The 27,555-nt window shown below is 45.1% G+C and overlaps 2 protein-coding genes across 2 annotated transcripts in view; one reads left to right on the forward strand and one right to left on the reverse strand.

Annotated features, from left to right (window-relative positions):
* The window catches only part of LOC142255337 (uncharacterized), a 35,774-nt gene extending 33,592 nt beyond the window's left edge, over positions 1-2,182 (forward strand). The window contains exon 5 of the mRNA XM_075326895.1: positions 430-2,182. Coding sequence (XP_075183010.1) covers positions 430-557 — 128 coding nt within the window. The 3' untranslated portion in view covers positions 558-2,182. The remainder of the gene's footprint in view (positions 1-429) is intronic.
* On the reverse strand, positions 609-27,555 carry GATD1 (glutamine amidotransferase class 1 domain containing 1). The gene is made up of 8 exons (XM_075326896.1): positions 27,392-27,555; positions 23,936-24,012; positions 18,422-18,527; positions 14,014-14,121; positions 8,242-8,336; positions 6,369-6,462; positions 4,180-4,291; positions 609-1,076 (listed from the first exon to the last, which is right to left on the reverse strand). The coding sequence occupies exons 1-8, from the start codon at positions 27,489-27,491 to the stop codon at positions 1,070-1,072; spliced, it is 699 nt and encodes a 232-aa protein (XP_075183011.1). The 5' UTR covers positions 27,492-27,555; the 3' UTR covers positions 609-1,069.

Below are 27,555 nucleotides of genomic sequence, written 5' to 3' on the forward strand. Positions count from 1 at the left end.
TAGTGCTCGCTCATCACTAGTTACGTGTACCGAGCACCCGAGCATGGTAGTGCCCGCTCATCACTAGTTACGTGTACCGAGCACCCGAGCATGGTAGTGCCCGCTCATCACTAGTTACGTGTACCGAGCACCCGAGCATGGTAGTGCCCGCTCATCATTGAGTACTGAGCACCACAACATTGTGATGATCCTGATATAGGAGAATTACTCCGAAATGCATTGACTAAACTTACATATCAAAGATCCAGAATCCATCCTGTATGTACAACAGCGCGCCTTTTAACCTCGTCCTCTCCTTGGCTAATTTCTAGAAGAAAGCAGCCAAATCGCTTTATTTTGTACAACCCCTTTAAAATAGTCATGAAAGAAATAATGACTTTGTACCATCGGGCTATAAATAATACATATATTTTCTTTTCTTCCCCGCAGCCTCCACAAACTATGCAGCCATGGTTATCGGCATGGTCCTTGGTGGCACTGTTTTAGCTGTGGTGGTTTTGCTTGTCAGGAAATCTTTTTCTGGGGTGCGACGGAGGAATATACTAATGGACCTGTGACCGATAAGGCCGTCTTCTCCGCAATAGGATGTGTGAAGGAAAAAGCGAGACTGCAGGAACAGAATATTTTATTGAAAAAAGGCCAATGAATGGATGTACATTTTACAATGACACAACCACAGGCAATGATCTGCAGACAATCACAGTGACACGAACAGTCCCACGTGTCGTTCGTTAATGGGATGAAGCGTATCGGACGGCACAGAAGCATTTTTCCGACTATAAATTTGAGATGTACGGAATATAATAAATTACACACATGAGCAATGGTTCTTCCTAAAGTAAGAGCAGAAAACAGAATCTCAGCACCTCCATGACATTTTGGCGAGGGTCATCCTAAGCCACCTGGACCCTTGGTCTATCCTCTTCCTCCGTTCAGAGGAACGTGGCAATTCGGGTGTAGAGTCTCGGGTGCTCCTGCTTCACGGTAATGTACATGGCACCTGTCTCCAGCCTTCTATATACAGACAAGCACATGACGGTAGTTGATTCACTTCGGTCACTCAGCGGCTTTACTTCCTACACAGAAGAAATAAAATCCATTACATCTAGAGCTGAAAACGTTTTGGCTCACCACCGGTCCAGGGTGGTCTTCCCTTCTGAGGCCAGCATCCATGCCTTGGACGCCTTTGTTGTTTGCTTGGCCCATCAATCTCAAGGCCTTGTGAACACCAGAGTCGCCAAGGAAGCCGAGCTGAGGATGTCTCCCTAAGAGAAGACTATCCTGGTCTGAACGGAACCAGGGCAGCACAAATCTTTTTAGCCCAACTCTAATGAAATCAGTACTGGCCAGCATCAACTGTAGCGCTTTACATTTTTTTCCTTATTCTTTACATTCCCTCCATAAACAGAGTGAAAGGAAACCTGCCATTGTGAAAATTCTGTTTAAAGGGAAGCGGTCACCAGATTTGGCCTCTATAAGCGGCGGCCACCACCAGTGAGCTCTTATATATAACATTCCAGAATACTGTATATAAGAGCCCAGGCCGCTCTGTATAATGTAAAATCGACCTTTATAATACTCACCTAAGGGGGCAGTCCGGTCCAATGGGTGTCGCTGCACTCCACTCTGCGGCGATCGCCATCCTCCTTCTATCCAGCCAAGTGTGGATGATGTGTCCAAAGTTATTCATACAGGCCGGCATTGCGATCCTGCGCAGGCGCACTTTGATCTGCCCTGCTGAGGGCAGATCAAATACTGTAAAAAAAGAAGAGGGATCCAGTGCCAGGAATGGGAAATGCATATTAAAATTCCAGCAGGTACAGCATATCAGTCGGATGGCAACAGAACAACGCGTTTCGAGGCCTCAGGTCTTAATCATGTTCTACTATTGATTGACTGCCAAGTCAAATCCGTGCGCAGGATCTGGAACACACCAGCAAGGCAGTACAGTGAGCTGGATTACCCCTTTTCCTCTTTTCACATCAAATACTGTAATGCGCAGGCACGAGGAAAGGTTAAAGACTGCCCGCGCATGTGCACTACAATACTTTCATCTGCCCTTGTCTGGGCAGATCAAGGTGCCCCTGCGCAGGAGTGCAATGCCAGCCTGGGTGGATGACATAGGACAGACACGTCATTCACACTGAGCTGGGTAGAAAGAGGAAGGCAATCGCCGCAGAGAGCTGGCACCAGACCGGAGAGCAGCGACACCCATTGGACCGGACCGCACTCCCAGGTGAGTATTATAAAGGTGTTTTTTATGTTATACAGAGAGGCCTGGGCTCTTATATACAGTATTCTAGAACATTGTATATAAGAGCTCACTGGTGGTGGCTGCAGCTTATAGGCCCCAAATCTGGTGGCAGATTCCTTTAAATACCTCCATATTTTAGAGCTAGAGGAGCTGAGTGGATTGATATATAGAATTGACTTGTAACTTACTGATTGAAAACCCTGCTCATTCTATGCGTAGGAGTCCAGTGGGTGTGGTTCACCGCCATGATTGGCAGCTGGATGATCATTGGCTGTCGATCACTGCTTAGGACCGCCCACTGGACTTCTGAAATATAGAATGAGCAGGAATTTCAATCAATAAGTTAAACTGAATCTTTTCTCACACATATTAACATCCTCCCATTTACGGCTTCTCTATAATATACTGATGGCAGGTCTCACTGTATGTTCAATGTAAACGTGGTAGAATTTCTAACAGATTTATACTCCAAAGTTAGGTTAAGCTTTAGTTTGGAGTTAAACTCAACCCTAACGACGTGCATTTCTAACTAATTCCTAATATAATCACCAAAAAGTCTTAAAGGGAACCTGTCACCAGGTTTTTCCTTATGAGCTGCTGCCACCAGCAGTGAGCTCTTATATACTGCATTCCAGAGTACTGTGTATAAGACCCCAGGCCACTCTGTATAACATTAAAAATACCTTTATACTACTCACCTAGGGGGAGGTCCAATGGGTGTTGCTGCTCTCGGTCCAACTACTCTTCCATCTTGCTCAAATGCAGTCCTCCTTCTTCTGAGGCCCCCATGGATGATGCGTCCTACGTCATCCACACAGGCCGGCATTGCGGTCCTGCGCATGCGCACTTTGATCTGCTCTGCTGAGGAAAGGTCAAAGACCACCAGTGCATGCGCACTACAATACTTTGATCTGGCCTCAGCGGGCAGATCAAATTGCGCATGCGCAGGACCGCAATGCCGGCCTGTGTGGATGAGATAGGACGCATCATCCACAGGGGCCTCAGAAGAAGGAGGATGGCATTCTCGCAAAATGGAAGAGGAGCTGGCCAAAGAGCATTGACACCCATTGGACCGGATCGCCCACTAGGTATTATAAAGCAGTTTTTTCCGCTATACAGAGCGGCCTGAGCACTTATATACAGTATTCTGGAGTTCTGTATATAAGATCTCACTGGTGGTGGCCACAGCGCATAAGGGAAAAAGCCTGGTGACAGGTTCCCTTTAAAGTTATATTTATTCAGAGGTCATCAGCCGCTCGTTGCCCTATAACTAGTCTCCTGGTCATGATATACAGCATGCTTCACTTGTTTTGTGGGCTGCAGACTATAGACTGCTATAAAATAGGCTAAAATTCCTTTTACATGGGGGGTGATGAATGCCCAAATAATGGTTAGCAAATTAAAGATCAAGGATAATACAATTAATTATCGCGGTTGTGTCTGTTACACTAACCTTAACTTCATTGTTGGTTGCATCACATCCACCCATGTAAATGGGATTGGCTACTGACCGCAATGTAAAGGGTTTTGTATGAACGATCGCTTATACAAAATCCTAAAGATTATCACAAAATTAACTAAATCAGCTCCGACCGACGTCCTATACCATCAATCAGTGCTCTTTTTACAGCCAGTTCATCAGCCCATGTAAAACGACATTATGTCTGTAGTTGGATGAGGCCACGTTTATGCAGAGACTCGATATTTACAGCATTGACCCTTATTTTACAAGATTTCTGCTCTTCGCCCTGGCAGCTGGATATCAGGACAAATAAGAGTCAATGCTGTGAATATGGAGAATATTAGCCAAGACTGTAGAGCAGCTGGACTGTGCTGGAGGCTTCGGGATACTTTGGTGTAATCCTACCCAAGATAGAGGACACCATGATCGGGCTCTGGATGAGCGGTCCAGGGTCGGCACTAACCTTCCATTACCGAGCAGGATTAGATTCTGGACAGCCGCCATTGTGGAGTTCTCATTTTGTCCTGTGATCAGATGTCTGTCCAAGACGATGTGAACGGCATCCGGCTCACTGGCTACAGACAAGACAATGAAAGACATTCAATGTTATTAATATTCTGTAATTCAAACATATTAATTCACTATTTGACGTTATTACCTCGTCCTTATAGCCACCTATCCTCATTACAGTGATCAGCCCGGACCGGCTCCTCTACTACACAAAGCGAGGTTTTACTCTGATAAACTGCAGCCTAACAACACAGCTTGAGAAACAAGCCAGACATAGGTAGAGGAGGGGAGAAAGTCTTCAGGGAGGGTCCCCCTGGCTTCTCCCCAACCCCCTCGGCCTTCTCATTTTCTCAGCTACGCTTTATCTGAAACGCAGCAGCATTTTTCAGGATAGGGCTGTACCATATCTAGATTTCATGCCGCCCTAGGTGCAAGAAATAGTAAATAATAGCTTTTTACTATTATAGCATCATTATAAGACTCTAGCAACCAAGATTATCCAAAACAGGGGGAAAAGCTGCCATGAGGTCACTAATATAGAGGTGACAAGAAGGCAATTATGTGACTTCTGTTTGTCCAATATAGGGAAAGGCAAAGTACTGCTGTGACTACTGTGGGGATCAGAGAGGGGCATGGTGCTGCTGTGACTACTGTGAGGATCAGAGAGGGGCATGGTGCTGCTGTGACTACTGTGGGGATCAAAGAGGGGCATGGTGCTGCTGTGACTACTATGAGGATCAAAGAGGGGCATAGTACTGCTGTGACTACTGTGGGGATCAGAGAGGGGCATGGTGCTGCTGTGACTACTGTGGGGATCAGAGAGGGGCATGGTGCTGCTGTGACTACTGTGGGGATCAGAGAGGGGCATAGTACTGCTGTGACTACTGTGGGGATCAGAGAGGGGCATGGTACTGCTGTGACTACTGTGGGGATCAGAGAGGGGCATGGTGCTGCTGTGACTACTGTGGGGATCAGAGAGGGGCATAGTACTGCTGTGACTACTGTGGGGATCAGAGAGGGGCATGGTACTGCTGTGACTACTATGAGGATCAAAGAGGGGCATGGTGCTGCTGTGACTACTGTGGGGATCAGAGAGGGGCATGGTGCTGCTGTGACTACTGTGGGGATCAGAGAGGGGCATGGTGCTGCTGTGACTACTGTGGGGATCAGAGAGGGGCATGGTGCTGCTGTGACTACTGTGGGGATCAGAGAGGGGCATGGTACTGCTGTGACTACTGTGGGGATCAGAGAGGGGCATGGTGCTGCTGTGACTACTGTGGGGATCAGAGAGGGGCATGGTGCTGCTGTGACTACTGTGGGGATCAGAGAGGGGCATGGTACTGCTGTGACTACTGTGGAGAACAGATACGGGCATGGTGCTGCTGTGACTACTGTGGAGATCAAAGAGGGGCATGGTACTGCTGTGATTACTGTGGGGATCAGGAAGGGGCATGGTAATGCTGTGACTACTGTGGGGATTAGGAAGGAGCATGGTACTGCTGTGACTACTGTGGGGATTGTGAAGGGGCATGGTACTGTTGTGACTACTGTGGGGATCATGGTACTGCTGTGACTACTATCGGCAGGAGAGGTATTGCTGTGACTACTGTAGAAAACAGGGAAGGGCAGGAATTGCTGTGACTATTGTGGGGAACAGGTAGGGACAAGGTACTACTGTGACTACTATGGGGAAAAGGGAAGGTACTGCTGTGAATACCATGCAAGAAAGGAACTACTGTGAGCAGGAAAAGTACTGTTGTGACTACTGAGGGGAACAGGTAGGGTCAATATATTACTGTGATTACAGTGGGCAGGAGAAGTAACTGCTATGACTACTATGGGAAAAAAAGAAGCACAGGGTACTGTTGTGAACTCCATAGAAGAAAGGGAGGGAAGCAATGCATTTCTGTTAATACTGTGGGGAAAAGGGATAAAGGATAATACATTTCTATGACAGAAGTTTCTTTTCATCATAATCCTCAGGTTCCCCCTGATCGGGTAGAACTATGTACTATAAAAGCTATACATTTTGTTATCTAAAATAGTTTTGGTTTAAATAGTTCATTTTCATCACTTTATCCTAATCTGTATTGTCTTTATTGAAAGTGGCCAAAGTTGAAAAAAACCCTTCCCAATACTTACCACTAAATGTTGCCCCAGAGTCTTTAGCAAAGTCTTCTAGGATAAGGGGCAAACTGGCGAAGTCTGGATGACGGACCAGCTCATACACAGAGGGCTGAGAACGGAGAAGGAAACTTAGTCTGGCACTGCTTTACACTAAAATGACAACACTAAAGGCTGCTTTACACGCGGCGACATCGCTAGCGTTCTCGTTAGCGATGTGACACACCAGATCGCAGATAAGATTTGCCGAGATCGCACATAGGTCATTTTTTTATAGCACCGGTCACATGTGCGATCTCGGCAAATCATATGTGCGATCTGGCGTGTCACATTGCTAACGAGATCGCTAGCGATGTCGCAGCGTGTAAAGCACCCTTAAGGCCAGTGACTAAAATACAGATATCTCAATACATGGCTTCTACTCAGAACACGGCGAGATCTGGGCCTCAATATTGGCCACAATCTATACTAACGTCTCTAAAGGTAGACAACCTGTCATCAGGATTGTATACTCCAAACTAATAGCATGCATGTAAAGACACTTTAATGCTAAGTAAATCCTCACCTTTCTTGTAGAAATACATTTTGCTGGTTTAGAGAAATATAGGAGTAGAAAGGAGGAGGAGAATAGTGAGAAACAGGAGAGCTGTAAGTGCAAGCCCCGCCCACTGCACTTAATGACTCATTAGCATATGAGAGCTGTAAGTGCAGGCCCTGTCCACTGCACTTAATGACTCATTAGTATATGAGAGCTGTAAGTGCAGGCCCTGTCCACTGCACTTAATGACTCATTAGTATATGAGAGCTGTAAGTGCAGGCCCCACCCACTGCACTTAATGACTCATTAGTGTATGAGAGCTGTTAGTGCTGGCCCCGCCCACTGCACTTAATGACTCATTAGTATATGAGAGCTGTAAGTGCAGGCCCCGCCCACTGCACTTAATGACTCATTAGTGTATGAGAGCTGTTAGTGCTGGCCCCGCCCACTGCACTTAATGACTCATTAGTATATGAGAGCTGTAAGTGCAGGCCCCGCCCACTGCACTTAATGACTCATTAGTGTATGAGAGCTGTTAGTGCAGGCCCCGCCCACTGCACTTAATGACTCATTAGTATATGAGAGCTGTTAGTGCAGGCCCCGCCCACTGCACTTAATGACTCAGTGTATGAGAGCTGTTAGTGCAGACCCCACTCACTGCACTTAATGAGTCATTAGCATATTATTTCAACTATAGATTTCTCTAAAACAGCAAAACAAATTTCCACAAGAAAGATAAGGATTTACTCAGCATGAAAGCGCCTTTACATACATGGGGTATAAAATCCTGATGACCGGTTTCCTCTAAATACCCTTTACATTTTCAGTTGTGCAAATATTACATTATCTAGACCCTGGTGATAAATAAAACACACAGTGCTGCATTTCATACTCTATATTGTTTATTTACAGAGAGGCCGGCAATTTGTGATATTTGGTGTAAATCAATCTGCAAGTGAAAAAAATTACATTCATTTTAATGTTTATTTTATTTGAGATTTCATTAAAAATACGGTTTTAGGTTTTTTGTTTTTTTTTTTAATAAAGCAAATATATTCAATGATTGCTATGTGTCTAATACTCTTCATTTGGCATGGATTGTTAGCAATCAGGGGTTTCCTTTCATATAATGTATAGGAGAGCCCGAAAGCAGAGACTCATTGGTACAACATGGATAAATGACAATAACCAAATGTGAATAAACTCAAACGTCAACGTATGAAACACAAAAATAATTTGATAATGTCAGATTATGGATGAATTGGGCAACGAACTAACAAGGACATCATTACAGATCCCACAATTGTCTCCAGGCAACTTACATAGGTGTCAATGGGAGAACGGTATACTCACCCCGGTGAGACTGTAGTCCTGAAAAGCCCAGGTCTTATCCTCATTGGTTACACAGCACAGTGCCGTCACCCCGTGCCCAATGGCACAAATGGGTTCTATAGGGACAGTATTTATGTTAGTAAGGGAGCCTATAACAAGGAATTCACATTTATCACATAAAAAAGAACAATTATTGTGTGTCTAGTAGGAATGCTTGAGGCATTACATCCCCTTAAATCTTAAACATGAATACAACATTATATGTGTGTGTGTGTGTGTGTGTCTCTGCCAAACCACTTTATTATTTTTAAATTTGCATGAAAGTGGTTTCCAGATTCCTGCCATTTCTCTAGTCTTCAGCTACATTGATATCACAAAATACTCATTTGGAGTACAGATGATGGCAGTGAAGAGTCAGCACCTGTGTCTCACTAACTCTGGGGATAAGCAGAACAGAGGAGGAGACAGGTGCTGCTGACCTATCACTGCCATCATCTGTACTCCAAATGAGTATGTTCTGATACTGTGCTTTCCCAAAAATAAGCCCTACCCTGAATATAAGCCCTAGTAGGAATTGTTGGCATTTTCGGAGTAGGTCTTCAATATAAGCCCTACCCCAAATATAAGCCCTAACTGCGGTTCAATAATGAAGTGTCCATGCAGCTAAACAGTTAAAGAATACTGCAGGACACTTCATTATAGAAATTAGACAGCCCCCAAAGAAAGAAGAAAGCCCCCACAATCACCAGACCCGGAACACCCACAGTTGGCCAATGCAGACAATTGTTGGGATCTCCCATAGTGGTCTGAGTCACTGTCAGGTCCATTGCTGCTCTGCTCACACACACACCAGGTCCAGGATCCCTTCGCCTTCAAACACACACACCCGATCGCCATAACATCACAAACAAAATCCAATAACACCAGACTGGATCCGACTGGCAGCAAGATCTGGGAAGCTGTGGAATGTGAGGACCTGCGGTGGAATGCATCAAGAAGCAGATCCTTGATGCGTTCCACCGCAGGTCCTCAATACGTCCCACCATAGGTCCTCGCATTCCTCAGCATCCCAGGTCTCCCTGCGGCCAGATGCGGTATCACTAGATGTGTGCATGTGATGTTACTACAAGTGTGTGTGTGTGTGTGTGTGTGTATGTGTGCGCGCATGGAGGGATGTGGCCGTAAACAGCGGGGGACCGCTCGGGAACACAAGAGGAACTCCTGTGCCCGCTGTAGATCGCAGGAGGACCGGGAAGCGATGCAGATGTCCAAGGTCTGGTATGTGCAATTTTCCGGGGTGGTGGGGGGGTGTAGTCTGCCTTTTTTGGGTGGTAAACTTACCCCCAACCTGTGTTTCCCCTAAGCCCTACCACAAAAAATAAGTCCTAGCGCATTTTTCAGGGCAAAAAAATTATATAAGACAGTGTCTTATTTTCAGGGAAACACGGTATCAGTGCAGCTGAAGGCAAATGAACAGTGGGGGGGGGGGTGAGCAGAAATTTACGGTAACAGTGAGGTAAGCACTTCCACTCATTCGTCCCTCAGCGGGGTGCGGCATGCAGCAACGAATCGCTCAACCATATTGTTAGGCTCCAGAAGTAGCAGAAAAAAAATCAATCATGAACACAGCTAATTGCTTCAAGTCCAGCAGATACAATTCAGGAGGAAGCTGAGAGCATCCCAGACCCTGGAGGAGAAATGTGGTATTACACAGTAGTAATCTTGCTGGATCCTCCAGAGCAGGAGATGCTCATACCTAGCAGGTCTCTAGTCCGATGATAAAAGAGGGGTCTGTTGGCAGGAGTTGTCCTAAGGTGGCAACCCCTTTAAAAGTTTATATGATCTTAAATTATATACATGCTGACTAGACAGGATGATTATTCCACAGGTGTGCCTTAGGCTGGCCACAATAAATGGCCACTCTAAAATGTGCAGTTTTATTACACCGTACAATGCTACAGATGTCGCAAGTTTTGAGGAGCGTGCAATTGGCTGCTGACTGCAGGAATGTCCACCAGAGCTGGTGCCTGTGAATTGAATGTTCATTTCTCTACCATCAGGTCCATTATATTACATAAACATTACCAGTACTATATTAGAAACAGAATGTCTTTAAAAGGAATTTGTCTGCAGGTTTTTGCTATGTAATCATATAGCAGCACGATGTAGGGGCTGAGATCCTGATTCCAGCGATGTATCACTTAATTTACTATGTGCAGCAAATGTGATAAAGTCACAGTTTTCTCTGCTGCAGATCTAGCAGCGCTGTGTATAACTCTGCCCACACACCACTGATTGGCAACTTTCTCTTTACACTGTACATTGAGAAAATGTTGCTGATTATTGGTGTGGTCTGGTTGAACCAGGAGGCAGGAGACACCTAGTCCTGTAGTGATAATCTCCTGCTGATAAAACACTAAATTTATTGAAACAGCAACACACAATCCAGTACGTGACACATAACTGGAATCAGGTTCTCTGCCCCTACATCAGGTTGCTCTCCGATTACATAACAAAATGTGCTGGCAGATTACCTTTAGAGATGTGACTCAAAAATAAAAGGGGGAAAAATAAATGTTTTAAGGACTTCAACACACATCCTTCTGTGTACTAGCAAACAGAAATGTTGTCCTAGACCAAGTCCTCCTGTCAGTCTTTTCTGGTGGCAGCTTATCACAAGAAAAAACACAAGGATCAGCTGCTGAAATCCAGTATGTCAGATCCTGCTCATCCCTGACATAGTCTATCGGTGAAGAATTGGGTGGCCCCTATACCTATTAGACTGATATCTAAAAGTTCAGCAGACTTTAGAATAATGTGTATAGGGCATTATATGGAAAATACAGGTACAAAGGTGTTTCCAAAAAATCCTATACCTTTACATCTGTTTGCAGCTGAGCAGGCACAGTTATCTCAATAGGGGTAAATGCACACGTCGTCTATGTATCGGGCAAATTTTCCAAGCAGAAGACTGTTCTAGAAAATGCCTGCAAAATTTTTCCTGTAGCATCTTTTGAAGATGCTTTTTGGAGCAGCCTTGCCAGCATTTTGTTTTATCTTATGTATAAACCAACATGTAGCTTCCAAGCAGAAGGTCCCTGAACAATAGTCAGGTCACTTCATTTAACTGCTTTGTGCTTTTTGAAGCAATTACAAGATGTTCAAAAAGACTGGACATATGAGCATCAAATCATTGTGACATTACAGTGCATATGTTCATTCTTTTTAGCATTCCGGAGCACTTTTTCAGGTGGGTTCCAAAAAACATGTCGCGCACATGCTTATAGATGAGCAGGCACAGTTATCTCAATAGGGGTAAATGCACACGTCGTCTACGTATCGGGCACATTTTTTGAAGCAGAAGACTCTTCAAGAAAACGCCTGCAGAATTTTTCCTGGTGCAACTTTTGAAGTCACTTTTTGTTTTGGCCTCGCCAGCATTTTGTTTTACCTTATGTATAAACCAGGGGTGGGGAACCTTTTTTTCTGCCGGGGGCCATTTGGAAATTTCTACCAACCTTCGGGGGCCGCACAAAATTATCAACTTGAAAATTACCCTAATATATTTGGTCAAACAATTAACTCACTGTGGGGCTGGAGCTTGTACTCTTTGGTGCAGCTGTAATATTAGGCGATATTGATCTTTTTGCTTTTCACAACTGCTTTTCCAGGTTTGAGTTGGCTGGGACTGCTGTATATACATCACAGTGGAGGGTTGGGAGGAATATAGATCACTGGGGAGGCTGGGGGCATAGACATCACTGGGGGGGTACATACATCATTGATGGGGAGCACAAACATAGCTGGGGGGGCATAAACATTGCTGGGGAGGGCTGGGCGGAATATACATCACTAGGGAAGCAGCAGGTCATAGACGTCACTGGGGGTATATACACATCACTGGGTTACACAGACATAGCTGGGGGGCACAAACATTGCTGGTGTTATATAAATAGCCGGGGGCAAACAGCCCTGGGGGATGCCGGAGGGACACAGACAGCCCTGGGGGCACAGAGAACGATGGGAGAGGCTGGAGGCACAGACAAATCAGGGGGAAACTGGGGGCACAGATGGCACAGAGAAGGATGGGAGAGGCTGAAGGCACAGACAGAACTGGGAGAGGCACCGGGCACAGATATCACTGGGGAGACTGGGGGGGTGCAAAGATCACTGGGGAGACTAGGGGGGCACAGATCACTGGGGAGACCAGGGGGGCACAGATCATTAGGGGGGCATAGATCACCGGGGAGACTGGGGGGGCACAGAACACTGGGGGGGGCACAGATCACTGGGGAGACTGGGGGGCACAGGTCACTGGGGGGACTGGGGGGGAGGCACAGAACACTGGGGGGGGGGGGAAGATCCCTGGGGAGACTGGGGGGCACAGATCACTGGGGGGGCACAGATCACTGGGGAGCACAGATCACTGGGGAGACTGGGGGAAGGCACAGAACACTGGGAGGGGGCACAGATCACTGGGGAGACTGGGGGAAGGCACAGAACACTGGGGGGGCACAAATCACTGGGGAGACTGGGGGGGGCACAGAACACTGGGGGGGGCACAGATCACTGGGGAGACTAGGGGCACAGATCACTGGGGAGACTGGGGGACACAGAGCACTGGGGGGGCACAGATCACTGGGGAGACTGGGGGAACAGATCACTGGGTAGACTGGGGGGCACAGAACACTGGGGGGGGGCACAGATCACTGGGGAGACTGGGGGACACAGATCACTGGGGAGACTGTGGGGGCACAGATCACTGGGGAGAAAGAGGGGCACAGAGCACTGGAGGTACAGAGTGCTGGGGGCACAGGCAGACCCGGATGAGCTTGGAGGTAGTTAGAGAACTGGGGGAGGCTGGGATCACTGAGCGCTGGAGGTGGCTGCGGGCACGGAGAGCTCTGCCGCCGGGCACAGAGAGGAGCAGCCGCCGCCGGGCACAGAGAGGAGCAGCCGCCTTCGCCGCTGGGCACAGGGAGCTGCCGGGCACAGAGAGGAGCAGCCACCGCCGGGCACAGGGAGCCGCCGGGCACGGAGCCGCCGCCACAACCGCCGGGCACAGGGAGCCGCTGCCGCAACCGCCGGGCACAGGGAGCCGCCGCAACCGCCGGGCACAGGGAGCCGCCGCAACCGCTGGGCACAGGGAGCCGCCGCAACCGCTGGGCACAGGGTGCTGCCCGGCACAGTAAGACCTGGGGGATGATTGGCAGTCAATCCTTTCCTTTTGATTTTAGCGCTTCTCACGCCGACCCCACCTACAAAGTATGTCCTCACGTAGGCAGTGCCAGCGTGGGGACGTAGTCTTTCAGGTATAGGAAATGCAGCGTTCAGCATTGAACGCGCTGTGTGGGGTTTTAAAGGGCCAACAGCAAGTAAGATGCGGTTGCCGCCCCAGCACTACAGTTCCCGGGAATCAGCCCGGGGGCCGCAGAAAAGGTCGTCGCGGGCCACATAAGGCCCGCGGGCCGGAGGTTCCCCACCCCTGGTATAAACCAACATGTAGCTTCCAAGCAGAAGGTTCCTGAAGAATAGTCAGGCCACTTTGTTTAACTGCTTTGCTTTTGAAGCCTGAAGCAATTAAAAGATGTTCAAAAAGACTGAGCATCAAATCATTTTGACATTACAGTGCATGTGTTCATTCTTTTTAGCATTCTGGAGCACTTTTTCTGAAAAACATGTCATGCACGTTCCCTACGGAAGCAATTTTTCTGCACCGGTTTTCACTCCGTGTATCAATAAACACTAAAATCCAGCAATAATCCATACAATGCTCTACTGTTTACATCTTACTTTTTTCTGTTTTGAAATGTTGCAAGATTCTGGCCAAGTAACCGCTATTGGCCAAGTCAGTCATAGCCCCCGGGCAATGCGGGATTAAAAGCGCATGATAACGAGAACCTAGAAAGGAAAAAAAGAAGAGAAAAAAAGCGCTTTCATATCATACATCGCCATATGCATTATTTTGAAAATATTTTTCGAGCACTAGGTTTGTTTTTAATATATGGAAAGGTATATAATTAAAATAAAAAATAAATAAAATAAAAAAATAAAATAAAAAAAAACCAAACATACTACACGATATATGTTGTTTTTTGGTTTTTTAATAAGAAACCTTAGGAGACATATGTATGGTCATACCATGATCTGTGTTTGGAGTCTTGCGTATAATAGGAATTATTACAGATGTAGATCTCCAATGAAAGGCATAGGGTGTGACAACAAAACACACAGTGCTCAGCAGAAATGAGTACACCCCAACAGAATTCTCAGAAAACTCTTAGTTTCCTTTAAGAATCAACATTTCCTATTGGAAACCATAATACAAAATGCTCCCAAAATTTTGAGCCATTGATTGCAAAAAAGATTTATTAATTTGCACCCAAAAAGGTGATTTTCCTAACAAATTATTTCAAGGCTATGTTGCAGAAATGAGTACACCCCAATGACAGTCTAAAGTTTAGACTATAAAATTCTAATGAAAAAAAATTCAACCACCGGAAAGTCTAATTATTCATTAAATAGGTGTCCAGCGGACAGCTGACTATAAAGGGGTGTTACTTAGAGCACCACTCCAGTGGTTGTTTTTTAATTCCAGAGCTCATGTGGTGCTTTAAAGTCCCCTGTCATATACTCACACTCTGGCGTTTTCAGCCTTTTACACCTTTTTCACTCCGGTCCCACAGTGCCATCTTGTGCTTGCAACTTTTGACTGTCCAGAAGTCAGATTCTATGGCACATGAACTCAATGCAAGTCTATGAGAGCCAGAATGAGGCTCTCATAGATTTATATTCTCCATGAAACAAAGGAGCTGCAAAAAGGTCACAAATCAAAGGAGACTGAGAGGAGCGGTACTGGAAAAAGATGAAGTCGTGGCAGGTGAGTATATGATAGAGTACTTAGATTTAAAGCACTATTCCAGTGCTGAAATAAAAACTAAATAAATAATGAACTGGTGCTTTAACAAAGAAAACACCTTCCCATTTCATGCTGTCAGCAATGGCACCACATGAAAGAGAAATGTCACAAGACCTGAGAAAGAAAATAATTTAATTATACAAGAAAGGTGAAGGCTACAAGAAAATCAGCAAAGCTTTACTTATACGTCAGAATACAATAGCAAAAGGGATACAGAAACGTAACAAAGATGGAAATGCAACCATCTCAAAGAGACGTCCAGGCAGACTATGGAAGTTAAAATCTAAACAGGACGATCTTCTGATTGGAAAGGTTGAAGAAAATTAACATGCAAGTTCACTGCAAATAGCTAAAGAAGTAGAATGCCAAAGTGAGTGTTTCTTGTAACACAATACGGAGTACACCGCAGAGGAATGGTATGCATGGGTGTCCTCCACAAAAGAAGCCTCTCCAAAAGCCCATGCAAAAAAAAAGACCTCCTACAAATTGCAAGGGACAATGGTGAAAAATATGAAAACTACCAGGAATAGTAGTCATAGTAATGAGACCAAAATAAAACTTTTTGGAACTGATGGCTTCAAAACTGTATGGCATCACAAAAGTGAATAGTACAGTCATGGCCAAAAGTTTTGAGAATGACACCAAAATTATATTTTCACATGATCTGTTGCCCTCTGGTTTTTAATTGTGTTTGTCTGATGTTTACATCACATAAAGAAATATAATTGCAATCATATTATGAGTACCAAAAGGTTATATTGACAGTTAGAATGAGTTAATGCAGCAAGTCAATATTTGCAGCGTTGACCCTTCTTCAGGACCTCAGCAATTCTCCCTGGCATGCTCTCAATCAACTTCTGGATCAAATCCTGACTGATAGCTGTCCATTCTTGCATAAGCAATGCTTGCATTTTGCCAGAATTTGTTGTTTTTTGTTTGTCCACCCGTCTCTTGATGATTGCCCACAAGTTCTCAATGGGATTAAGATCAGTTGCTCTTGGAGGACATTCTGGTACCATTCTTTATTCATGGCTGTGTTTTTAGGCAAGACTGTGAGTGAGCTGATTCCCTTGGCTGAGAAGCAACCCCACACATGAATCGTTTCAGGATGCTTAACAGTTGGGATGAGACAAGACTGGTGCTAGCGCTCACCTCTTCTTCTCTTAATAAGCTGTTTTCCAGATGTCCCAAACAATCGAAAAGGGGATTCATCTGAGAAAATGACCTTACCCCAGTCCTCAGCAGTCCACTCCCTGTAGCTATTGCAGAATATCAGTCGGTCCCGGATGTTTTTTCTAGAGAGAAGTGGCTTCTTTGCTGCCCTCCTTGAAACCAGGCCTTGCTCAAGCAGTCTCTGCCTCACAGTGCGTGCAGAAGCACTCACACCAGCCTGCTGCCATTGCTGAGCTAGCTCGCCACTGCTGGTAGTCCCATCCCGCAGCTGAAACAGTTTTAAGATACGGTCCTGGCGTTTGCTGGTCCTTCTTGGGCGCCCTGGAGCCTTTTTGGCAAGAATGGAAGCTCTCTCCTTGAAGTGCTTGATGATGGGATAGATTGTTGACTGAGGTGCAATCTTTGAAGCTGCTATACTCTTCCCTGTTAGGCCATGTTTGTGCAGAGCAATGATGGCTGCACGTGTTTCTTTAGAGATAACCATGGTTAACTGAAGAGAAACAATGATACCAAGCACCAGCCTTCTTTTAAAGTGTCCAGTGGTGTCATTCTTACTTAATCATGACTGATTGATCGCCAGCCCTGTCCTCATCAACACCCACACCTGTGTTAATGGAACAATCACTAAAACAATGTTAGCTGCTCCTTTTTAAGGCAGGAATGCAATGATGTTGAAATGTGTTTTGGGGGTTAAAGTTCATTTTCTCAGCCAATGTTGACTTTGCAAGTAATTGCTGTTAAGCTGATCACTCTTTATGACATTCTGGAGTATATGCAAATTGCCATTAGAAAAACTTAAGCAGTAGACTTTGTAAAAATTAATATTTGTAGCATTCTCAAAACTTTTGGCCATGACTGTACAAAGAAAAATGTATGGTGCCTACAAGGAAACATGGTGGTGGCAGTGTCCTTATGTGGGGCTGCAAAACAGCTGCTGGTATCGGGAGCTACATTTCATTGACGGTATCATGAATTCACAGTTGCACTGCTCTATACTCAGTGCTCTTGGTAGACGTGCACTTTTCCAACATTATAGTGATCCAAAACCCACATGTTGTATTTTGGAAGAAAAACAGGAAGAAAGTGATTTAGTGGCCAAGAATCTCCAGATCTGACCCCAACTGAACACCTATGGGGGATTCTGAAGAGACAAGTCATCACCCTCCATCCAGCACCCAGGCTCTAAAAGAGCTCGTTCTTGAAGAATGGAAAAGAGAGAGATGATAAAATACGTTGCCACTATGTCGAAAACAGACTTGGTGATGTCCTTAAAAACCATGTAGATCATACAAAATACTATATGTAGCAGTTTTTGATGTGGGGTGTACTCATTTTCTGCATTAACTAATTTGAGTAAAACTGAAGATTTTGTAATGAAGGTTAGATCATTAATAGTGATGAGCGAGCATTACCATGGTTGGGTGCTCGGGTCTCGAAACAAGCAGTTGGATGGGCGCAACTTATGTACAAAGTATAATGGAAGTTAATGGGGAACTCGAGCATTTTTCCAGGAAATCTTCGGAAAAAACGCTTGAGTCCCCCATTAACTTCCATTACACTCAAGTAGAGCTCATCCGAGTGTCCAACTGCTCCATATGAGTACCGCGCATGGTAGTGCTCGCTCATCACTAATCATTAACCTTACTTTTATGCTATGGGTTAACAAAACGTTCTATGACACTCAGTCTTGTCAAAATTTTGGAAATTGTTCATGTGTTCATGATCAGATATTTAATCAGATATTGATTAAAATCTTACTTTTCAAAAGGGGTGTACTATTTTAAGCCGAGCACAGTAAATAGCATTGTGACAAGTTATCCAATGCCGTGGGGTTAGCAGATAGCTATCCATCCCGATTCCCCCATACATATGCCCACTATTAGGCTTCAGGCATACTATCGGTCCTTATATACCCCTCCAGCTGTGCAGGAGAGCCACCAATGTTTCACCTCCCTACAACGATAGTGAGATACCCCCACATTATACATTATCACTTACAATCTATACAGAATAGCTGGTCAGTGAGCTACAAACCCTGGGAACAAGCGTAGGGTCGGCACTACAAGTGGCAGCGGTAATATTACACATGGCTCTGTCACTTTATCTTACCATCTATTGACTCCAGCCTGGCTGGATTGGCATACGGTTTAAGTTGGAAATCTTGGAACCATCTTGTGTCTATTTCACTGATGCCCACAAAGTCTAGAGCCTTTCCCTGACGAAGAATAAAAAAGAGAGCAAATAATTAATGATGGACAAGGTTAATAATTAGTGATGAGCGGGCACTACCATGCTCAGGTGCTCAGTACTAGTAACTAGTGATAAGCGAGCACTACCATGCTCGGGTGCTCAGTACTCGTAACTAGTGATGAGCAGGCACTACCATGCTCGGGTGCTCAGTACTCGTAACTAGTGATGAGTGGGCACTACCATGCTCGGGTGCTCAGTACTCGTAACTAGTGATGAGTGAGCACTACCATGCTCGGGTGCTCAGTACTCGTAACTAGTGATGAGCGGGCACTACCATGCTCGGGTGCTCAGTACTCGTAACTAGTGATGAGTAGCACTACCATGCTCGGGTGCTCAGTACTCGTAACTAGTGATGAGCGGGCACTACCATGCTCGGGTGCTCAGTACTCGTAACTAGTGATGAGCGAGCACTACCATGCTCGGGTGCTCAGTACTCGTAACTAGTGATGAGCGGGCACTACCATGCTCGGGTGCTCTGTACTCGTAACTACTGATGAGCGGGCACTACCATGCTCAGGTGCTCAGTACTCGTAACTAGTGATGAGCGGGCACTACCATGCTCGGGTGCTCAGTACTCGTAACGAGCAGTTGGATGCTTAGATGGGCGCGACTCGAATACCTGAGTATAATGGAAGTCAATAGGGAACTTGAGCATGTTTCCGGAAGATCTTCTCCATTGACTTGCATTATACTCTGTACACGAGTTGCGCCTGTCCGAGTGTTTAACTACTCATTTTGAGTACCTTGCACCCGACCATGGTAGTGCTCACTCATCATTACTAATAATAATAATAATAATAATAATAATAAAGCAGCGAGTCTCGGAGAGGTAATTATTATGGGGGACTTTAACTATCCTGATATACATTGGGGAACAGAAACTTGCAGTTCCAGCAAAGGAAATAGATTTTTGATAACAATGAAAAATAATTACCTTTCACAAATGGTACAGGACCCCACAAGAGGGGGAGCACTACTAGACCTTGTACTAACCAATAGGCCAGACCGCATATCAAATATACAAGTTGGGGGTTACTTGGGGAATAGTGATCACAAAATAATAAGTTTTCATGTATTCTTTAGTAAGATGTCTAGTAGAGGGGCTACAAGGACACTAAACTTCAGGAAAGCAAATTTTAAACGGTTGAGAGATGATCTTAGTGCAATAAACTGGGATGATGTACTAAGTAATAAAAGTACACAAAGCAAATGGGAGACTTTTATGGGCATCCTGAATAGGGCTTGTGCAGAAAATATACCCTATGGGAACAAACATGCTAGAAATAGGAGGAAACCCCTATGGCTAAATAGGGCTGTAAGGGAAGCAATAAAAGAAAAACAGAAAGCCTTAAAAGACTTAAAGAGGGTAGGTAGTGATGAGGCATTATATAATTATAGAAAATTAAATAAAATATGTAAAAAGCAAATTAAGTTAGCTAAGTTTGAGACAGAGAGACTCATTGCGAGAGAAAGTAAAAATAATCCTAAAATATTATTTAACTACATAAACAGTAAAAAACTGAAAAGCGATAGTGTTGGCCCCCTTAAAAATAGTCTTGGTGAAATGGTGGAAGGGGATGAGGGTAAAGCCAACCTGCTGAATGACTTTTTTTCTATGGTTTTTATACAAGAAAATGCCATGGCAGATGACATGACCAGTAATACCATAAATTCACCCTTGAATATTACCTGCTTAACCCAGCAGGAAGTACGCCGCCGCCTCGAAATCACTAAGGTTGACAAATCTCCGGGCCCGGATGGCATACACCCCAGAGTACTACAGGAATTGAGTTCTGTGATAGATAGACCATTATTTTTAATCTTCTCAGATTCCTTAATAACAGGGTCGGTACCGCAGGACTGGCGCATAGCAAATGTGGTGCCAATATTCAAAAAGGGGACAAAAACTGAGCCGGGAAATTATAGGCCGGTAAGTTTAACCTCTACGGTTGGTAAAATCCTTGAGGGTTTCTTGAGAGATGCTATACTGGAGTATCTCAAGAAAAATAACCTTATGACAGAGTATCAACATGGGTTTATGAGGGATCGATCCTGTCAAACTAATTTGATCAGCTTCTATGAAGAGGTAAGTTCAAGCTTGGACCAGGGAAATGCAGTGGATGTTGTGTATATGGACTTTTCAAAAGCTTTTGATACGGTGCCACACAAAGGTTGGTACATAAAATGAGAATAATGGGGATAGGGGAAAATATGTGTAACTGGGTTAAAAACTGGCTCAGTGATAGGAAACAAAGGGTGGTTATTAATGGTGCGTACTCGGACTGGGTCTCAGTTCATAGTGGGGTACCACAGGGGTCAGTATTGGGCCCGCTTCTTTTCAACATATTTATAAATGACCTTGTTGGGGGCATGCGGAGTAGAATTTCAATATTTGCAGATGATACTAAACTCTGCAGGGTAATCAATACAGAGGAGGATAATTTTATATTACAGGGAGGTTTATGTAAATTGGAGGATTGGGCTGAGAAGTGGCAATTGAAGTTTAATGTAGATAAATGTAAGGTCATGCACTTGGGTAGAGGAAATAACATTTATGATTATGTACTTAATTGTAGAACACTGGGTAAAACAGACACAGAAAAAGACTTGGGTGTATGGGTGGATGGTAAACTTCACTTTAGTGGACAGTGTCAGGCAACTGCTGCCAGGGCTAATAAAATAATGGGATGTATTAAAAGAGGTATAAGTGTTCATGAAAAAAATATACTTCTACCTCTGTACAAGTCACTAGTGCGACCGCACTTAGAATACTGTGTACAATTCTGGTCACCGATATATAAGAAGGACATAGCTGAACTGGAGAGGGTGCAGAGAAGAGCCACCAAGATTATTAGAGGAATGGGTGGGCTGCAATACCAAGACAGGTTATTAAACTTGGGGTTATTTAGTCTGGAAAAAACGAAGGCTTAGGGGGGATCTAATCACAATGTATAAATATATGAGGGGACTGTACAGAGACCTTTCCAAAGATCTTTTTACACCTAGGCCTGCGACTGGAACACGGGGGCATCCGCTACGTCTTGAGGAAAGAAGGTTTAATCATAATCACAGACGAGGATTCTTTACTGTACGAGCAGTGAGACTATGGAACTCTCTGCCGCATGATGTTGTAATGAGTGATTCACTACTAACATTTAAGCAGAGCCTGGATGCCTTTCTTGAAAAATTTAATATTACCAGTTATGTATATTAGATTTTATGACAGGGTATTGATCCAGGGAACTAGTCTGATTGCCGGATGTGGAGTCAGGAAGGAAATTTTTTCCCCATTGGAACTTGTTTGCCACATTGGGGTTTTTTTGCCTTCCTCTGGATCAACATGTTAGGCTACGGGTTGAACTAGATGGACTTAGGGGCACTTTGCACACTGCGACATCGCAGGTGCGATGTCGGTGGGGTCAAATTGAAAATGACGCACTTCCGGCATCGCATGCGACATCGCAGTGTGTAAAGGCTGGATGATACGATTAACGAGCGCAAAAGCGTCGTAATCGTATCATCGGTACAGCGTCGGCGTAATCCATAATTACGCTGACACAATGGTCCGATGTTGTTCCTCGCTCCTGCGGCAGCACACATCGCTGTGTGTGAAGTCGCAGGAGCGAGGAACGTCTCCTACCGGTCTCACTGCGGCTTCCGTAGGATATGCGGAAGGAAGGAGGTGAGCAGGATGTTTACATCCTGCTCATCTCCGCCCCTCCGCTCTGATTGGCCGCCTGCCGTGTGACGTCGCAGTGACGCCGCACGACCCGCCCCCTTAACAAGGAGGCGGGTCGCCGGCCACAGGGACGTCGCACGGCAGGTGAGTGTGTGTGTGAAGCTGGCGTAGCGATAACTTTCGCTACGCCAGCTATCACCACATATCGCTGCTGCGACGGGGGCGGGCACTATCGCACTCGGCATCGCAGCATCGGCCTGCGATGTCGTAGTGTGCAAAGCCCGCCTTAGAGTCTCCCTTCAACCTTAAAAACTATGATACTATGAATATATTCCAGTACATCTTATATGAGATATAATAACACAGGTATTAAAGAGGAACTCCAATAGAAGCAGGTGCACTGTGAGGATATGTGCACACAGCGTCTTTTCTAGACGGGAGAATGCACCGAGTTTTTCCAGCTGAATTCCACTTCACAAAATGCCAGTGTTATTTTTTTATTTTTTTCTGTTTTTTACTGTTTGTTTCCTTAACATTTTTTTTGTTATTTTTTCCTATTGGTGTTTTTCTTTTATTTTTCCCATTGACTTGGATTGTTAAGTACACATCGTCTTGAGGGTACCATCACACTTTAGCGACGCACCAGCGATCCCACCAGCGATCTGACCTGGTCAGGATCGCTGGTGCGTCGCTACATGGTCGCTGGTGAGCTGTCAATTAGGCAGGTCTCACCAGCGACCAGTGACCAGCCCCCAGCGACGCGTGGAAGCGATGCTGTGCTTGGTAACTAAGATAAATATCGGGTAACCAAGCGCTTGGTTACCCGATATTTACCTTGGTTACCAGCGCACACCGCTTAGCGGTGGCTTCCTGCACTCCTATCCAGAGTACACATCGGGTTAATGAGCAAACCACTTTGCTTATTTACCCAATGTGTACTCCGGCTACGTGTGCAGGGAGCAGGGAGCCGGCACTGGCAGCCTGAGAGCGGCGGACGCTAGTAACCAAGGTAAATATAGGGTAACCAAGCAAAAGGGCTTCGCTTGGTTACCCGATATTTACCTTGGTTACAGCTTACTGCAGGCTGCCAGACGCTGGCTCCCTGCACATTCAGATCGTTGCTCTCTCGCTGTCAAACACAGCGATGTGTGCTTCACAGCGGAGAGCAACATCCAAAAAATGAACCAGCGCTGTGTGTAACGAGCAGCGATCTCACAGCAGGGGCCAGATCGCTGCTCAGTGTCACACACAGCGAGATCGCTAATGAGGTCACTGCTGCGTCACAAAACCGTGACTCAGCAGTGATCTCACTATGTGAGAAGTACCCTTTTAGAGTGGGAAATGCTTGAAGAATGGACAGGTCACTTCTTTTAACCACTTGGCGCCTGAAGACTGACAAAGACATCGTGTGCCCATACTCTTACTATTCACCGATCCTTCAGATGATAATTGGTAATTGCTTTAGCTGCACAATAAGATAAGCAGCGACACAAATATGTTCCAGCCGCTACACAATGGAGATTGGGGGTCTGCAAATGCCGTATCTAGTGTGGTCATTCATTGCCTCCTCTGCTCATGTGGGAAAGGACGACAACATTAATTCAGAGGAAATGGAAACTGCTTAGACAATTTCAGGGAGTAATATTGCAATATTCAGAGGAAGTTTGCTCCAGCCGCACAATTACAATACACACCCCAGGGGAGGCCACTTGTAGATTGAAGGCTGAACTTGCAAGGGTGAAGGTCTGCAGGAACGATTGTGCCGAGACCCCTGAAATAGAGAGACAATGTTACTATCTTCCGCTAAAGAAAGCCACAATTCACAATAAAGTGCTCTTTCCTATACAATTAAAGGGAAGGTATCGTGGTTTTTTATTTTTGGATTAAAAATAGTGATTATGAAATCAAGTATTTTTAATACAAAATTAAAATCATCGCTTATTTAGTTTTTATTTAATTCTAATTTTACTGGAGGCACTGGGGGCTGCCATGGATTTGTTGTGTGTGTGTAACGACAGTGACTCACTCCTTTATGGCAGCCTCTGTGCATAGACTCTGATAGTCGGAATCCGACCCCTAGGCTTATTACAGGAGAGCTCCCTGCTGTGACCTGGACGCGCCCCCTGGGCTGTCCACATCACAGCAGAGGGAGGAGATCAGCGCCATCATTGTGGAGCTCACAGCGGTCATGCTGTGTGCTGACCTTTTCCCCCTGTCACCCGTTGGGCCCGTTGGAGTAGTGTACCGGCGCCCCTCCCCCCCGCCGCCGATGCTACCGTCTCCAATAATACCTCCACGGCATGTCACCCTGTGTGTGTTACACACACAGAATATACACAGTGTTCATACGGTATATTGTATATACACACAGTATATAGTATATACACACAGTACATGGTATATAGTATATACACACGCTGGCTCCACCTCCCCTCATGCTGCTCGGTCACACACACAGAATATACACAGTGTTCATACGGTATATAGTATATACACACAGTATATAGTATATACACACAGTACATGGTATATAGTATATACACATGCTGGCTCCACTGCCCTCATGCTGGGTGCTCGGTCACACACACAGTATATACACAGTGTACACACACACACACACTGCATGTGTCCGTGTGGCAGAGCATTGCGGGCATGCATGTGGCAGAACATTGCAGGTGTGCGTGCATGCAGCAGAGCATTGCTGGACCGGGGAGTGCAGAGCGTTATGTGGGGAGCACTATGCAGCTGTCCTTGGTGACACTTTAGACATTTGTGGTCACCAACAAAATGGCTCTGCACTGTGTCCCTACACTTCATTCTCTCTTATGTGTTGGAAACATCCAGATTGGGAGGGGGATGTGACATCACACACAGGAGAGCAAATTCTGCCCACTTTCCTGCAGCTGTAATCCAGGCTTTTTCTACAGTGGGATTTCTGTAGGACTTCAGAAGCTGCTCCCCCTAGTATTTAACAGTGGAAAATATCAAACTTTTTAATTTTTTTATATTATGCTCAATTAAAAACAAATAATAATATTTAAACAAAACATTAATACTTTACATTTTTTCAGTTATTGAAATTTTTTTTTGGCCACGACACCTTCCCTTTAAGAGTATGACGATTTTTTTATGATGTGGATTATGGAATGAATTCTGCTCCAAAATCTACATCAAATACGCTTAATATTAATAATAATAAATATAATAAAATAATAAAAATAAATATTAATAAAAAATACTCCATCTTTTGCAAAGGGCCCCATAAAAAGAACCTAATGCACAGCAGTGTCAAAATGATATTACAGTGCACACGTTCAGTCTTATCTCACAGGATCTAAACATCATCCAAGAACAACTCCCAGTGACCAAGGAGCAATTTGGTGATGGACAAGGCTTCCTCCAGTATGATGGAGACCATGTCACAAGGCAAAAGGGATATGGAAGTGGCTTGGAGAGCAAAACATTGGGAGTTTGGGTCCACAGCCCGGAAACTATGCAGATCTCAATCTCCAGTGGACAAAAAAAGAAGAGAAATTGTGCTAGACTCCAAGCATTGATTAGCCAAGAATGGGTCATCTGTCAGGGTTTGGTCCAAAAGCTGTTATCCAGCTGCCAGGGCGAAGGGCAGAAGTCTTGAAACATAAGGGTTAAAATTGTAAATATTAAGTATTTATATAAACTTCATGTATTTGTCATTAAAAGTTTCACACCTTCTGAAATGTTTATAATTGTATTTTAGTAACCAAAGAAACATCGAGAAGATCTTAAAACGTTAAAGAAGAAAACTGTGCAAGGCAAAAATGTATGTCTTATGCCCACAGTTTGGGCAAAATGGATTGAGTGCCAGGTTCCCTGTAACATGGGGTAGACACCTGCACTGAGCTCCTCTTTGCCCAAATCACTATGGCTGTCTTCAATGGCCCCCCTCCACTGGTGCAGAACACCTGTATTAAAGGGAATCTGTCACCAGGTTTTTGCTCCCCCCTCTGAGAGCAGCATAATATAGAGACAGAGTCCCTGATTCCAGCAATGTGTCACTTACTGAGCTGTTTGCTGTCATTTTGATAAAATCAATGTTTTCTCTGCTGCAGATCTAGCAGTTATACAGAGCTCATGAATATCCCGGACTACCTGCAGCTTGCAAAATAGTCCTGTAATGATAATCTCCTGCTGATTGAACTGTTTATCAAAACTACAGTAAGCAGCCCACTAAGTGACACATCGCTGGAATTAGGATCTCTGCCCCTACGGTATGCTGATCTCAGATTAGAGGGCAAAAACCTGGTGACAGATTCCCTTTAACCTTTCATGTCCTCCAGCATAGCAGCTTTGTGGTCCAAGGGGTAAGTTACTCTTCTTTTCTTATGTTCCCACAATCAGAAGGGAAAGTTGACTTATTGCGCCTTTGCTTGGAGAGAAAAGTATTCCCAGGAAAGTCGTCAGCAGCCGATGCGCCCAACCCAGGCAGATCGTGTTGTTGTTATCCATCTTTAAAAAAAAATAAAATACTCATCTCTGCCGCAGGATTCTTGGCACCTCGCTGGGTTTCCTTCCAGACTTTGATGCCTCCAGGTCACATTTTATTCCATATGAACACTACAGGCGTCACCAAAAAATGCAATTTATCAGCAACAGAAACTGACAAACTGCGACAAGAGAAATGTGCGCCCCGGGGCGATTCCTGCGCAGGAGACAGCGGCTGATATCCACTCTGCTGCTAATGTAACATGCTGCGGATTTTCATTCCAGACTGTGGATGGACGCGGCTCCGGGGATCGGTCAGTGTATGTGCTGCGGCCGACTGCACCTGGGGCTAAAAAATGCATCAAACACGTCCCATGTGAACACGGCTGTACTCTGACTATTTACAACAGTCCTGAAAAATCCCTTTAAAACCAGTTAAGCAATAATTTTATTCTTTTTATCATTTTCTGGCTGGACTGCCCCTTTAAATACGGCAACAACTTTTTGTGCCTGATCTATTAGGCAGTCTCCTGCCCATGGCCACTGTGAACTACAAATACCAGCATGCTGACCCAGTCACGTGTAAGCTCTGGTCCAATACAACAGCACAGGAGGCAGGTCACATGACCCACGCACTAGACAGCGATGGTCTGGTGATGATCACATGACCAGGACCAGCGTCTCACCTCCGGTAACGGCGCTGCACACGATCAGACAGCTGGGCTTGGTGAGCCGGTCCGTAGCTCCACCCCCACCGGAGCCGGTAGATCCTTGTTTCTTCATCATATCAGGGTGAAACGCCGGGTATTACTGTACGCATGCGCATTAGGGGTTGTCAACCGCAACTTTG

Source organism: Anomaloglossus baeobatrachus, chromosome 10 (genome assembly GCF_048569485.1).
Source record: "Anomaloglossus baeobatrachus isolate aAnoBae1 chromosome 10, aAnoBae1.hap1, whole genome shotgun sequence".
Classification (NCBI taxonomy): domain Eukaryota; kingdom Metazoa; phylum Chordata; class Amphibia; order Anura; family Aromobatidae; genus Anomaloglossus; species Anomaloglossus baeobatrachus.

Excerpts from the sequence above, each read along its gene's own strand:
- GATD1 (XM_075326896.1), bottom strand. The coding sequence starts at position 27,491 with ATGATGAAGAAACAAGGATCTACCGGCTCCGGTGGGGGTGGAGCTACG. Across the intron at positions 8,337-14,013 it reads ACATTTCAAAACAGAAAAAA|AACCCATTTGTGCCATTGGG; the intron begins GTAAGATGTAAA and ends CTGTCCCTATAG. Across the intron at positions 4,292-6,368 it reads CTCTGGGGCAACATTTAGTG|CCAGTGAGCCGGATGCCGTT; the intron begins GTAAGTATTGGG and ends TCTTGTCTGTAG.